Below are 14,735 nucleotides of genomic sequence, written 5' to 3' on the forward strand. Positions count from 1 at the left end.
TGGAGCCTTGCCTTCCCAGCCAGCGCCAGCACCTCCTGCCTCCTGGTCAGTTGTTAAGAGTGGTCAATAAAACGTGGGGCTTATGGTTTGGAAATGAGTCACTTCAGAACTCCCTCAGAGGGCATACATGCTGACAAGGGCTGGAAGGGGGATATTGAGAGAGAGAGAGAGAGAGAGAGAGAGAGAGAGAGAGAGAGAGAGAGAGAGAGAGAGAGAAAGCGCGGGCCTGTGCCAGCCTGTCAGAGGAACCCCTACCTACACTGGGGGTGCCTTAGGGGCATGGAGCTCCTTCCATCAGTGTGGAGGGGCCAAACACAATTGCTGCTCAAGTTCCCTGATAAATTGCACTTGAGTAGAAAGGACGAGCGAGAGTGATGGAGGACTACACAACCGAGTGATTCGTGGAACTGCCACCAGTGAACGCCAGGTCCGGGGCTGGGAGTGGCTGCGCGAGGAACTCGCAATTCCCGATATCTATGAAGGAAGAAGAAAACTGCGGAAGGAGGTTATACACCGGAGCAACCGGACCCAGGATCCCGCAATGGTGCTGGAAAACCCCAGAGGCCTCCTGACCACCCCGTCTGATGCTGGCTGAGACCAGCGCCCTCTATCGTGGAGGGGAGCAGCCGCATGACCCCGCCTCCGCCCCGCCCCCACGTGGGCACCACCCAATCGACAGTGCCCTGGTGTGTGCGTCAAGAGCGTCCATTGTTATGCAAATATAAGAACTGTAAAAGACACCGGGAAGCGGCGGGCGAATTAGAACTGTTTTGCAAAGGGACGCGGGTGGAGTTCAGCTGGAGCGAAGCCTAACCTCGAAGGGACCACGATTGCGAGTGTCGCGGCCTCCGGCTGCCCCAGGTCCTGAGAGCCAGCACCCAGCCCTGTCGCCCGCCCGCTTGGGCGTGGCTGGATGCAGCAGGGGTCCCGTGCCAGCGGCCCTCGGCCCCGAGCGCCCGGAGTGCGCAGGGGCGGCGTGCGGGGCCCGAGGGCGCAGCGCCCTCCATGCGCCGAGGCGTACCTCGAGACACGCCCCGAGACAGCCCGGGGCCCGCATTGCAGCCGCCGCCCGCGCTGAGCCGGGGCGCGGCTCGCGGCCCTAGCTCTGCGGCAGCATGAGCCAAGCCGAGCTGTCCACCTGCTCGGCGCCACAGACGCAGCGCATCTTCCAGGAAGCGGTGCGCAAGGGCAACACGCAGGAACTGCAGTCGCTGCTGCAGAACATGACTAACTGCGAATTCAACGTGAACTCGTTCGGGCCGGAGGGCCAGACAGCACTGCACCAGTCAGTCATCGACGGCAACCTGGAGCTGGTGAAGCTGCTGGTCAAGTTCGGAGCCGACATCCGCCTAGCCAACCGCGACGGCTGGAGCGCGCTGCACATCGCCGCTTTCGGGGGCCACCAGGACATCGTGCTCTATCTCATCACCAAGGCCAAGTACGCGGCCAGCGGCCGGTGATAGCCACCCGGACCCCGGACCCTGGCCCTCACCCGCGTCGTCTCTGCTGTACCTTCCCGCCAACTACCTCGGTGTGCGCCAGGTTTGCTGGTCCGCGTGGAAATCGGGCTAGGTCTCTACGTCCGCGGCCACGACCAAAGTAGCGCGTCCGTGGCCCCCAGGGTTCGGCTCTCCGCAAGAGAGCGCCTCCCCTCGGCAGTCCTCTGAGCTCCGCGGGGCCCCAGAGCCTTCCCACGGCCCCCGATCGCCTAGAGGGTGGGGGCGGGGCGCAGGCTCCAGTCCATTTTGAAATTTGAGTCTCACACCGGGAGACTTCGGAATCCCGAGATACCGGATCCTCCGCTTGAAATGTTTGCTCCGGAAGGTGAAAGGCGCGGGCGGATTCGCGCTCCCGCCGCCACCCGTGAGACCCGCCCGCTTGCAGTGCGGCTCTCGTCGCTGGCGACCGCCAAGCAACCACTACCGGGCTCCACCATCTGCGCGTCCTCGCACTAGGAAGAGGACGCTCCGAGTTCCTGATGTCCTCAACTATTTATCACGTGTGTGTATATTTGTGGGTGAAGTTTGTGCGCCTGAGTTTTTTGTTTGGAAATATTGTGCGTGATTATGGGAGAAAGATGCATTTCTTTTCCTTAAAACTAAAAACTTGAGTCTACCATCTTTTGGTTGCACTGAAATACCGCCTAGCCCTATGGTTTTCCTATTGCTAGCCCCTCCCCCACCGAGTCCCTAATCTTCCACACCTCATTCCTCTGTTCCTCTCCCTGGATTCTGAGTTTAGGGAGCCCAGAATCTGTCCCCTTCCTTGAGAGGCCACCATTCCCCACACCGGCTGGTTTAGCAAAGTTCTGAAGGGATCTTGAAGCCCGCGTGGCTGGGACGTGGGGATTCTGAGAGCACGTCACCCTTCCTAGTGACTTCTATTATAGTTAATAGTCGGTTGCACACTTTTTTAAAAAAGTAAATGAATTTGCCACGATTAAATGTCATAACATTTATGACAGAATATAAAATATTAACATATTTTAAGCCAAGTTTTAGGTGTATTTTTTGAATCTTGGTTATGAACCCAATTTTAAAGGGCGTTGTATCCAGCGTTGTGAAGGCTGTTGTGTACCCATATTTATATTTTTATAAAATTCCTATAAAGACTGTGAATCTCTCATGCTATTGCTGAATGAGTGGAAGGGCTGCTGTGCCCTTTCTGCCTTCCCCAATCCCCCTCCTCACCCTCAAACCCGGCTCCGGGACCCTATTATGATCTGAGGATCCTGCCATGGGGGAGGGGCTGTGCCCAGGACCAAGGCTGGAGGAGGTGCTGGAGCACTGGCTGTCCCTGAAAGGAGACTTCCTGGTTTCTGTGGCTCCAATTTTCTATGCAACCCCACACCCCTTCTTGTTTTGATCCTAGGAAATAAAAGGAGGCTGAATTATTCAAATTTAAATAAGGTTTCCCCTTCGTAGAAGTGCTGCTGACCCTGCGTGCAAAAATGGGGAGCACTTGAGGACACAGGTGGGTGGAGCCCTTTGTGCGCCTGGCCATATTCTTTGGTCTTCTGCGCTTTCATGAACCAGTGTGGGAGAAGTAGTGATAATGTCATGAAATTAGCAGATATTGAGACAAGCACAGATTACTTCAAAAGGAGTTCTGTATGGTTTTTCTACATGCAAATGCATTTTAATTATGTTAATTAATGTTAAAACTTCCTAGGCCTGTGTTGAAGCTTCAGATGGGTCCTGGTTGGTCTCTTCTATCTGTATGAAGTCTGTGGCACACTCCTGAGCGTACGATATAGACTTGTAGCCCATCGTGAAAAATTTATAAATAAATTTTTCATTGGTCTTTTTATATTAAAAAAAAAATACTGGTTCTTAATGTTGGCCCAAGCCATGGGTCCCTGTAAGGGGATGAGGGTCGGCCACGGCATGCAAGCCTCAGCTAACGGATCCTGGCTGCTTGGCTTGTGAATCTAAAGACCAAGCTGGGTAAATGCGAGCTCAGCCTTGTGGTTGTCAAGTCCAAGTCGGGAACCCAGATGCCATCGCAGGAGCTCGAGTCTCAGTGCCTTCCTAGTATTGAAGAGTGGCTGAGGCCTCCCCAGAGAAACATCTGCTTCTAGCTCTTGATGCTTCCTACCCAGCCTGAGAGTTGAAACCCTAGAAGAATTCTGCACAGATGAGGGTCTCTTTAGATTTGGGGGAATATTCCAGTTGCTCCTGGGCAAGCAAAACACCTCTAGAGATTTGGGCTTCCAGAGTCCAGGGCCAAATTCACTGAAATGCAGATCTGAATTAGACCCAGGGTCCCCAGGCCTGTGATTTGAGAAAATGCATTGGAGGAACATGGACAGCCCACTCCTGGGGTCCTGCATGGGATGCAGGGGAGGAGATGCCTGACAGAACCAGAATAGCAGCAACCATCAGAGGAGCTCCAACAGAGCCATGATATAAGTACCTGCTCCCCCCCCCCATACAGACCCCAGGCAGCCACCCAGCCCCCCCCCACACACCCCTCAGGTTCCTACTTCTGAGGTCTTAACATTTTCTCCCAGCAACAGTAAGGTTATTAAACTTCCAAGAGTGAGCAGACTGGTGTGATGCTCTGCAGAGATGGGCTCTTCCTCAGGAAGTCCCGCCCCAGGCATTGTAGCCACCAGGAGTAACCATGTCTTCCCACTGTTCTACACTGTTTGCATGGGAATGAGACAAGGCCAGAGTTGTACTGTCGCTGGTGTCCACTCCACTGGGTACAGTGGCCGAGTTCTCCGAGCTCAGCCGACTGCCCACAGCTAGAAGGACGTGGCCAGTTGAGTCGTTTCAGTCCCACCCTCTCCTTAGACTGCTCAGTACTAACCTGGAGTGTGAGGAGGGAAAGACTCAACCAGAATCACTGCCTCTTATCTACAGCACCAATAAAATTCCACGCCTAGGAAAGGCTCGAGGGCTTCCAGGTATCCTGCTTGCCATCTGCAATCCTGCAGCTCCAAAGTTCTCTTTGGAGGGATCTGACAGACTGTTGTGTCATGAATGAAATGAAACTGGGAAGAGATGGCAAACCTGGGCGTGGTGGCCTAGACCTTTATTTTTATTTATTTATTTATTTATTTATTTATTTATTTTGGGTTTTGAGACAGGGTTTCTCTGTATAGCCCTGGCTGTCCTGGAACTCACTCTGTAGACCATGCTGGCCTTGAACTCAGAAATCTGCCTGCCTCTGCCTCCCCAGTGCTGGGATTAAAGGCGTGTGCCATCACTACCTGGCTGGCATAGACCTTTAATCCAAGCACTGGGGAGGCAGAGGCAGGCAGATCTCAGACTTGGGAGACCAGCCTGGTCTACACAGTGAGTTCCAGGACAACCAGGGCTACACAGAGAAACCCTGTCTCAAACGAGCAAATAAAAGTTGGCTGAGGAAGGAGCCGTAGTGGAACCCATGCCGTCTGGGCTGCAGTGCAAGCACAAGCCTCTTCACAGTGCATACACTAGGAGGCAGGTAGGCAGACACAAGCCCAGCACTCACATCACCACAGTCCTTCCCTTTGGTGGGCTTAGAACTATGGCTGAAGTCCTTAGGCTGGCAGGACCAGAGGGTTCTGCAGGAAGAGTGGTCTGCTTCTGTGGCATGATCCCCTGGCAGAGCACCCTTGTGCAGTGGAGCCCACAGAAGGCTCTGCTCCCTAGATGTGGCCAGACTAAGGTTGCCAGATCTCTGGTGTACATTTCTCCAGAATAATGTGGCCAGTGGTCCTCGCAGCACAGCAAAGTACCTGCTGCAGTGGGGCGGGCAGTGGTGGTGGCCAGATGAGTCTCCGGTAAATTCCCATCCTCTCCCCAAACTGGTCCAGGTTAGGGCAGGTGAGAAGTTATAGATGACCTAGGTCCCCCTGTCCCGGCCTTCCAAGCTGCAGATGTGCCTGTTGCCAGGAGAGGGTACAAGTCGAGAGGCACTGAGAGGACCTGGAGAAGGATTGGGCACCAGAAGCAGCCCTGGGAAAGCCTGGAGAGAGAAAAGGCTCACGAGAGCGCAAAGGTCAGGGCCTGCTCCCGTTCTCAGGAGAGTGCTTGGCTCCTATCCGTCTCTGATCTGACCCACTGCACAGAAAACAGTTACTGCCAGAAATGCAGAAATATCGTCCACTCATAAGAGTGGACAGGGGAGAGCCAGGTCACAGAGCAGGCCAGAAAGGGAAAAGAGAAGTGGCTATGGGGCAGTCTGTCCCCAAAGCTCATCACAAGAATGGTCGGGGGTGGCGTGCACCACAGGTGAAGGAACAGCTACTCTTTGACCTGGGAAAGCCAACTGTGTCTTGGTGCTCCCACGTGAAGGGAAGAGGCGACATCTACAGGCCTTGAAGGACAGGAAAGGAGGCCTTATGCCTGGGAGTGCTAAGCAACAACAAAGCCCAAGCCCTCCGTATAAGGGCTCAGACCATAGGAGGGGCCGTCGAAGGTCTGGGAACCTCAGCAACTGCTCCTTCTGAGGTCTTGGCAAGACCCTCCTGGGGCTCTAGGGTCCCTGGAGGCCGCCCTCCCCCACCGCCTCAGCCCCGCCCCCGTGCGGCGCATTCTTCTGGTTGGACGTCCTTGCGACAGTCCCCTGCGCGTCCGTCTGTCGGTCTTTTTTCTCTCGCCCGCACCAAAGCCGCGGCCCCATTCATTCCGGAGGCCTCTGCCCTCTCCTGCGCGGGTCCTCGCTCGGCGAGCAGCTGCTATGCTAATGAGGACGGCGGCGAGCGGGGCGGGCAAGCACTCACAAAGGCAAAATCTTTACATTCAAAGCCAGCAGGGCCGTCCCTGCGAGCCCGCCAGGCGAGGCGGCCGGGAGCGGCGCACCGGCCGCCCGAGCACCCACTGCCCGCCTCGGTGTGAGTGAGGGCAGAGACCAGCTGTTGTCTGCTCGAGGTCACGGCCTGGGACCCGCAGCTCCTTAGGAGGACCTGCCTGTGCCCCCCAGGACTCGATGACACTGCCGTCATCCCCAAGACAAGGAAGTTGGATGAGACCCAAGCAAAGTCTGGGCCTGACCAAACAGGAGCAGAGATCTCCGGTCACCTCCCGCGAGCAGGCGGGGTCACCTCCCGCGAGCAGGCGGGGTCCCCCTTCGGCACCGAGGGACGGGAACGGGGCGTGGGAGGGGGGACGAGGGGCGGGGCGAGGCAAGACGGGTTCTCTGGATCCCGGATACGCCATGCCCAGCCTGGACCTCCCCAGGCTCCGATGACCTGGTTCTTCCTGTGGAGCTTAAAACAGCTTAGGGGGAAAGGAGTGGAAGTCGGGGAAGGGGCGGCCGCGGCTGGCCTGCGAGACTATGCTGCCTCCCTGTGGTCACCGCCTGCACTCCCTGTGATCTCCGCCAAGAACGCTAGGTGTGTGGCCGAGGTGGGCAGCTGTGTTCGGGCACCTGGTTACCCAGGACTGCAGCCTCCATCCGTCTGAGGCGTGCAGAGAAGGTTGGGTGAAGTGCTTAGGTCACGAAGGAGCAAGAGCCGACAGCACAGGCCAGAAAGGCATGGCCAGCCGGCGCTCTGCCCCAGACAAGGGGAACCGACCAGGCGGGTTATGAACAGTGGGCGATTTCTCAGAACTGATGACACTAGAACCAGACGGGCCAACTCTGACTAGACAGCCCGGGATAAAGCAATGGGAGATGGCGTTAGTGTCCGACAAGCAGGGTGGGTGGAGAGAAAGAAGTAGGAGAAGGCCAGGGTGGACATGCACAGCCGGCACTGGCAGTGCTGCTGAAACTGACTGAGCATTTGTGGGCTAGACAGGAAAGCAACAGCTCAGAAGGGGAAGCACTAGGAGGGAGGACTGCCCAAGCTGTGCGGGACTGAGGCCAGCTGCCCAGCTGGGACCCCTGGACCGCTCATGCTGTCCCTAAATTGTCTTGACCAAATGGAAAACGGAGGATATCCCAGGCCCAAGACTTCAAAGATGATTAGCAGAACCCCAACAGTTGTAGCCCTGTACCCAAGGGCTTCTAATGCCTGCAAGATACAAGACACATTCCAAATGATCATTACGATAGATTAGAGGGTGCCTCTGGGTGAAGAGCCTGGAGCCGCTGGTGGGAGCCATGTGGGCAATGCCCCTGTGGGCCAGTGCTGGCTGGCACCAGGCAGCTGCCTGTCTTCCTGAAACCCTATGAATGCTAAGCATATGAAACCACGAGCCAGTTAAACGCTATCTCCCTCCTCCCTCCCTCTCTCCTTCCCTCCTCCCTCCCTCCTCCCCTTCCTCCTGTCTTCCTCCTCCCCTTTGTGTAGCCCCAGTGGTCCTGGAGCTTGATTCTAGGCCTCAAAAGTAGAGATCCTTCTGCTCCTGCTCCCCAGTCTTCTGCTGGGATTAAAGGGGTGCACCACCACTGCCTGGCAATTAAATGGTTTCTTTTCATTGCTTTGGTCATGGTGTTTTATCACAGCAATATAAAAGTAGTTAAGGTATACAGCTATTGGGGCTGGAGAGATGGCTCAGCGGTTAAGAGCACTGACGGCTCTTCCGAAGGTCCTGAGTTCAAATCCCAGCAACCACATGGTGGCTCACAACCATCTGTAATGGGATCTTCTGATGCCCTCTTCTGGGGTGTCTGAAGACAGCTACAGTGTACTTACATATAATAATAATAAATCTTTTTTAAAAGATATATACTCTCTTAACTCTCCTACCTCTCTCCCTCTCAGCCTCTCTCTGCCCCCTCTTGGGCTCTCCTCCCCTCCCCCCTCTCTCCACATGGTCATGGCCGGCCTCTGCTTCTCTACTCTCTCCCTCTCTCTGCCTTTCTCTGCCTCCACTACCCCATTAACTCCCCTCCCTGTGCCTTAAATAAACTCTATTTTATACTATACACACACACACACACATCTATCAAAAACTACCTTTGAAGGCTGCTGAGATGTCCCAGATGTCCCAGGCACTTGCTCCACAACCGGACCGGCCAGAGCTCCTCCTGCAGAAGCAAGGGTGAAGGGAGGGAGAAGAGCACCTCCACAGGCGTCCTTGGCCTGCACACACTGGCTGCAGCACACACACTTATATGTACACACATCATGTACACAGCTAGGCTTGGTACTTGTCGCACGCCTACAATCGCAGCACTCAGAATCTGTGACCAGCCTGATCTACACGGTGAGTTCCAGGACAGCCAAGGCTATAGAGAGGTACCCGGTCTCAAACCTGCACAGCCCCCCAAAAATAAAAATAATATAAGCTTGGTGGTGGTGGCACATGCCTTTAATAGCAGAACTAGGGAGGCAGAGGCAGGTTGATCTCCGAGTTTGAGGTCAGCCTGGTCTACACAGAGAAGCCCTGTCTCAAAACACCAATAACAGCAACAACAACAATAAACAACTAAAAATTAAAAGCTTTGAGGACTAGGCATGTGTGGAACATTTGATTTTTCAAGACTTGGTTTCTCCGTGTAGCCTTGGCTATCCTGGAACCTGGTATGTAGATCAGGCTGGCCTCACTCTCACAGAGATCTTCCTGCCTCTGCCTCCTGAGTGCTGGAATCAAAGGCATGAGCTACCACCACCAAACCTATAGTATTTCTTTTTTTGATTTTTTTTGTTTTTGTTTTTTTGTGGTTTTTTTTTTTTTTCGTTTTTGTTTGTTTTTTTTCAAGACAGGGTTTCTCTGTGTAACCCTGACTGTTCCTGGAACTCACTCTGCAGACCAGGCTGGCCTCGAACTCAGAAATCTGCCTGCCTCTGCCTCCCAGAGTATTAGAATTACAGGCATGCGCCACCACCGCCCGGCCCTTATATTATTTCTTAAAGTCCCTAGAACAGGCTCCTGTCTATGTGATTTATGGGTTCATTATTGGGAGAGACAATAGTTATATTTTGCATATTTATTTATTTGTTTGTTTGTTTGTTTTTGTGAGTCTTACTCTATATCTCTGACTGTTTTAGGACTTACTATACAAATTGCACGCTGCCTCAGATTCTCAGAGTGCTGGGATTAAAGCTGAGGACCACCATACCCAGCTTGAAATAGCGTTTTTAAAAGTTAAAGAAGGGGGCTGGAGAGATGGCTCAGCGGTTAAGAGCACTGACTGCTCTTCTGAAGGTCCTGAGTTCAAATCCCAGCAACCATATGGTGGCTCACAACCATCTGTAATGAGATCTGATGCCCTCTTCTGGAGTGTCTGAAGACAGCTACAGTGTACTTACATATAAATGAATAAATCTTTTTAAAAGAGTTAAAGAATGAAAAATAATTTTACAGAGCTGGAGAAATGACTCAGTGACTAAGAGCTCTTACAAAGGACCTTGGTTCAATTCCCAGCAACCACATGGTGGCTTACAACCGTCTGTAATGGGATCTGATGCCCTCTTCTGGTGTGTCTGAAGATAGCTACAATGTACTACTCATATACACAAAATAAATATATAATTCTTTAAAAACAAAATAAAATCTGGATTGCAGAGATGGTTCAGTACACTGGCTTCTCTCGTCAAGGACCTGAGTTCAATTCTAGAACCTACATGGAGACTCACAACCAAATGTAACTCTAGTCCCTGATAATCTGATTTTTTCTTCTAGCATCCCCATGCACCAAGCATGCCTGTAGCACACATGCATACATACAGGTAAGACACCCATACACATAAAACAAATAAACTTGAAAATAATAATATTTAATAATATTAAATAAGCCTTTAAAATAATTTTACAAAAAAATAGTAATGTCTTGCCAGAAAGAAACAGTCTCCTCTTGACGCTCATCAAAATCTTGCTGCCCCCACCCTCGTCCTTCAGAATTCTCAAATATCAAAACCTATAAAATCCATCTGGCCAGCATGATGGTATGCAAGTATAATTCTAGCATTTAAGAGGCTCAAAAGTTCAAGATGAGCCTGGGCTACAAATGTAAAACCCTGGGAAAACACAAATTATCATTTTTTGGGGGGGGATGGTTCGGGGGTTTTGAGACAGGGATTTTCTGTGTAGCCCTGTCTGTCCTGGAACTCGCTCTGTAGACCAGGCTGGCCTTGAACTCAAGAGATCTGACTGCCTCTGCCTCTGAGTATTGGGACTAAAGGCGCACACCACCAGGCCTGTCTCCAGAGTCAGGAATTATTAAATAGATGGTTAGACAGAAATGTTGGTGAATTTACTCACCATTGACAGGTTTCAGTACCACAGACAGTCAGAAAAGACAAGACAGCAGATGGGTAGATTTGCGCTGCGGTTTATTCACGGCACAATGCAACATGCTCAGTGCGGAGTGCACAGGCCTCTTTAGAGCAGAAATTAGCCTCCATGAAATTATTTAAGAAGTGCACAGTTTTATAAATAAAGAGAAACTGCTGCCTGCGGGGGTTTGGACCCTCACTAAATTAATGCCCTGCAGGTGTTAACTGAATCACTATAAGCAACACTTGGCTGGGTAGGGGACACTTCCAGGTAGATTTTCAGGTGACAATCCTGGGGTCCTTCTCGGCATCATCCTGCAAGAACTGAACAGCATCCACACTCAACAGGTCATGCACACACAGATTCTCAGACCATGCCAACGGGAGACAATGAAATGCGCAGGACCTGCATGGGAGCCTGCTAGTAATCCTCTCTATGGAAACCTGAGCCTGGGTGGTTTTGCAGCTTGTCTCTCCAAACGTGGAGGACATAACACCCCCATTGAGGGGCTCCTCCTCTCTAATCTCTTCTGTCACCACTTCCTGTGTGCCTTCAAGCCACTTTCTAACCCAGGATGAGCATTCACAGGCAAAGTCTGGGTCCCCCACCAGGTGGCAGCACAGACATAGCCAGAGTGCTAAGAAGCCTCCAGTCTGCAAATTCCACACAAACAGGAGAGGCTGAACCTAGGACTCCAAAGCTACAGGGAACCTCACCCACTGTAACTGTGGTAACCAGCCAGCACAGGCAGCCAGAGGCTTGGCACCGCCCATCTGACCCCACCCCAGTGGGCCTCTTGCTTGCTTCCTGCTTCCTACAGTCGGCAGCCTCAAGGCACGGTTCACTTGCCCTGCTTCCACTGTCTGCTGTGGACTCCACTGCCGTCACTCCACAGCCCGGGGCTGGAAGGGGCCAGGACAAGGAGTTCCTCAACAGTAGGACAGACTGGAGTCCAGTGAGCCTTTCTTGGGAAACCTGAGCTCCGTGGTTTCCCAGGAGGTCTCGCCAGGGCGGGTGGAGACACAGTACCTCCCTGGAAGTAGAGACTCCTCCTCACTGACTTCTGGTGAGCAGGACCCTGAACCTTGTAGCTGATTCCACAGCCACTCTACATGTCTGTCTCAAGAGGGCGGGTCTCCCCTGGGTCCATGCTCCAGAGCATTTGAAGAATTCCACTGGATCTACTCACTGGCTTGTAGACATCCAACAATTCCACTGCCTTCTGAGGCCTAGAGAAGCCTTCCCCGCCTTGTGGCCTCTAAGCTAAGGAGGCATTCAAGGGGTGGCTGGGAGTTTGTGAGAGGCATGGAGGCTGCCACATGTTCCAGAGGACCAGAAGCCTACTGCAGTCTTACACCCTCTGAGACAATCTACCATGACCCTGGTGACCTCCTATGGTTCTGGGAGGCCCTATCACACGTTCCTGGGATACAGACATAGAGGGAGCTGGGGGGATGGGGGAGACTCCATACAGGAAGGTAGCTGCTTTCCTGGTGACCGTAGGGAATCTCAAGGCTCAGGGCTGAAGAGGAAGTGGTGTTCAGGGTCCCTAGCTCCTGGGGTAGACACGCTTGGGGGACACAAGTCACCTGACATCCTTCCTGTTTTCGTCAACAGTTCAAATGCCTGGACCCACTGGCTAGCGCCCAGCATGTGCAGGCTTGTGCTGTAAGACGTTGACCTTGGCTACTACCTGCTTGCAGCCGGTGATGGCAAACTCGTGTCCAGCCACACGGTAGTAGTTTAGCTGCTCCGCCAGATGTTCTGCCAGTGCCTGCTCAGGAAAGAAGCCCTCCCCTGCCATCTCCTCCCTGAAGCAGTTCACCACATCTGGCTTGTCCAGTAGCAGGAAGGGCACGATGGCTGCAGTGTGCCACAGAGGGTGTTCTCGGGCCAGGAGTTCTCGAAGGCTGGTGTGTAACTCCTCCTCGCCTGGAGATCCCTCAGTCTGAGTACGACCTGCACTGTGGCGGAGTGGGGGCACCATCCGTGATGCATTCTGCAGCACAAAGCGTGTGATCTCTATCCCACCAGCACCACTTAGGAGCACGTAGATGGCATTGTGGAAATGGTGCGAGCGCTGTGGCTGCAAGAGGTCGTGCAGCTCATCTAGCAGCGCAGGTGGCAAGAGTTCAGCCTCATCCAGGACCAAGAGCGGGGTCTTCTCCTCGGCCTCAGCCTGTGCCACCACATCTGCCACACGCTGGGCCAGCTCCTTCCGGCAGTCCTGAACCGGGCGTGGCTCGGGACAGTGATGTCGTGCATGGTACTGCAGAACCAAAGCACCATCCTCCAGCACTGCGCGAAAGTGGCGTGCCAGCAGGCGCCCCACGTGACTCTTGCCTACACCACTGGGCCCGTGCAGTGCCAGGAGCAAGGGATGACTGTGCACATGTGTAGCCAGGTAGTCTCGCAGCAGGGCCATGATGCGGCCCACAGCAGCTGGCTGGCCAAACACAGAACGCTGCAGCACCTTCTCCAGCCCGTCGAGGTCGTAACGTTGTGCATTATCGTCCAGATTCTCAATGGCGTTGAGAACCTGGAACCCCACAATGGCTACAAGCAGCAGCAGGCAACGCTGTGCACGACTCTGCCGCTCTGTGCGGGGTCTGCACTTCCGTGAAGTTTCCGGGTAGAGCACTACCCGACTACGCCTGCGCCTCTTGCGGGGTGTCCTAGAAGACAGCTCCGTCAGGCTGTCGAAGGTGAAGAATTTAGGTTGGTCTAGGTCGGCACGTAGAGTCCCCAAGTTTCCGCTGGGTCCAAGTGGCCCCGTCCCAGAGTCCGGCACAGTGCCCGGCTGCAAGAGGCGCCTCTTGCGCAGGACGCAGACTCGGCGGCGCAGACGCAGCACGGCACGCACTGGCGCGATCACACTTGGACCCTTGGCCTGGGGCTCTATGCTAGGGTGGCCGCGGTCCATGGCTCAGGACCTGTGCTGGGCATGCAGTTCCCCTCCCTGCAATAGGAAAATGGGAAGACTTCCTGAGTTCCCGATCTTACCCTCTGGGGGTTCCTTAAGGTGCCTTCCGGTCAAATACTGGCCCCGCCTCGCCTAGCTCCACTAACCAGGAAGCCCAGCTCGCCTAGTTCTACTAAGCAGGAAGTCCAGCTCTCAGCAGGAGGGCCCCAACGCATGCAAATCTCTTGGGTCCGCTCAGAAAAGGCCTAGGTCTTGAGGAAGTGCGGGGGTGGGTGAGGTGTATAATTTATCAGACTGTTGACTTCCCTCTTGGAGCAATAAACAGAAGGTTCGTTGTCATCCCTCACGATTAGGAGACAGGAATGGTCAAATTAGACCCTGCACACACGCACACGCACATATATACGCAGCTGTCAAAGGCCTTACAGGTCCCAAGTAGGCCCCTTGTTCCAGAGGACTCAGTACCCCTAAGAGCTGAGACTCTCCTCATACTTAGGACAGTTGGAGGAATGTGCAGACAAACTGTTATGTTTTTGAGAATGGACTCTAGCACTGTCCCTAGTCAAAACCTAGGCCTTTCAACCCACTCCCACTCTTAGCCCCCATTCAAGCCCAAATGTGGGGTCCCTCAGCAAACTCCCAGAGAACACACGAGCAGAAAAATGAACAGAAAGAGCCAGGAAGGACGCGAGCCTTGACTTTGAGGAGACTGGCCGGGATCTCTCCATATCACCCCTACCTGCACTCCTCGGGCTCCCCAGCTCGGCCACTCCCTTCCAAGGCCAGCAGCCAGCAACTCAGGAAGCAGGAAATGCTAGTATTCCACCCAAAGGGTGAGGTGGGTGGGCCATGGTCTGCCTGGCCCAAGTCAGGCTTGAAGGGGTAGCGACTCCTGCAGGTCCCCAGGGACAGAGGCAGAGGAAGCTCTGGGGAGGTTTCCACTTAGATGCAAAGGAAGTGAGTCAGGGGTGCTGGCAGGCGGAGCTTGGGCCGAACGGATCCGCCAGTGGTGGGAGGTCTGGCTGACTGGCCCAGAACCCCAGTCCAGGGCACAGAGAGGGAGGGGCTCATCTAGCAGCTCTTCCCATTGGTTCCCTGGACTCCTGAAAGCTGTCTGCCCTCTACTGACATCTCTGCCAGGAGAACTGAGGAAGGGTCCCTAGAGCCGGTACTAAGGCTCTCAGCAGAGAGTAAACTAGTAGAGAGAAGGCTGC

General features: G+C 53.9%; 2 protein-coding genes across 2 annotated transcripts; one reads left to right on the forward strand and one right to left on the reverse strand.

Moving 5' to 3' along the window:
• Nucleotides 1–721: 721 nt before the first annotated feature.
• Nrarp (NOTCH regulated ankyrin repeat protein) lies at nucleotides 722–3,309 on the forward strand. Its single transcript, XM_052181797.1, has one exon. The coding sequence runs from the start codon at nucleotides 1,116–1,118 to the stop codon at nucleotides 1,458–1,460; it is 345 nt and encodes a 114-aa protein (XP_052037757.1). The 5' UTR covers nucleotides 722–1,115; the 3' UTR covers nucleotides 1,461–3,309.
• A 6,769-nt stretch (nucleotides 3,310–10,078) lies between these two features.
• Nucleotides 10,079–14,523, reverse strand: Tor4a (torsin family 4 member A). The gene is made up of 2 exons (XM_052181798.1): nucleotides 14,261–14,523; nucleotides 10,079–13,557 (listed from the first exon to the last, which is right to left on the reverse strand). Exon 2 carries the CDS (start codon nucleotides 13,519–13,521, stop codon nucleotides 12,238–12,240), a length of 1,284 nt encoding a protein of 427 aa, XP_052037758.1. The 5' UTR covers nucleotides 13,522–13,557; nucleotides 14,261–14,523; the 3' UTR covers nucleotides 10,079–12,237.
• Between the last annotated feature and the right edge of the window lie 212 nt (nucleotides 14,524–14,735).

This window comes from Apodemus sylvaticus, chromosome 5 (assembly GCF_947179515.1).
Source record: "Apodemus sylvaticus chromosome 5, mApoSyl1.1, whole genome shotgun sequence".
NCBI classification, from domain to species: Eukaryota; Metazoa; Chordata; class Mammalia; order Rodentia; family Muridae; genus Apodemus; species Apodemus sylvaticus.

What these genes read in the sequence shown, in the direction of transcription:
- Tor4a (XM_052181798.1), bottom strand. Translation starts at nt 13,521, where the DNA reads ATGGACCGCGGCCACCCTAGCATAGAGCCCCAGGCCAAGGGTCCAAGT.
- Nrarp (XM_052181797.1), top strand. Translation starts at nt 1,116, where the DNA reads ATGAGCCAAGCCGAGCTGTCCACCTGCTCGGCGCCACAGACGCAGCGC.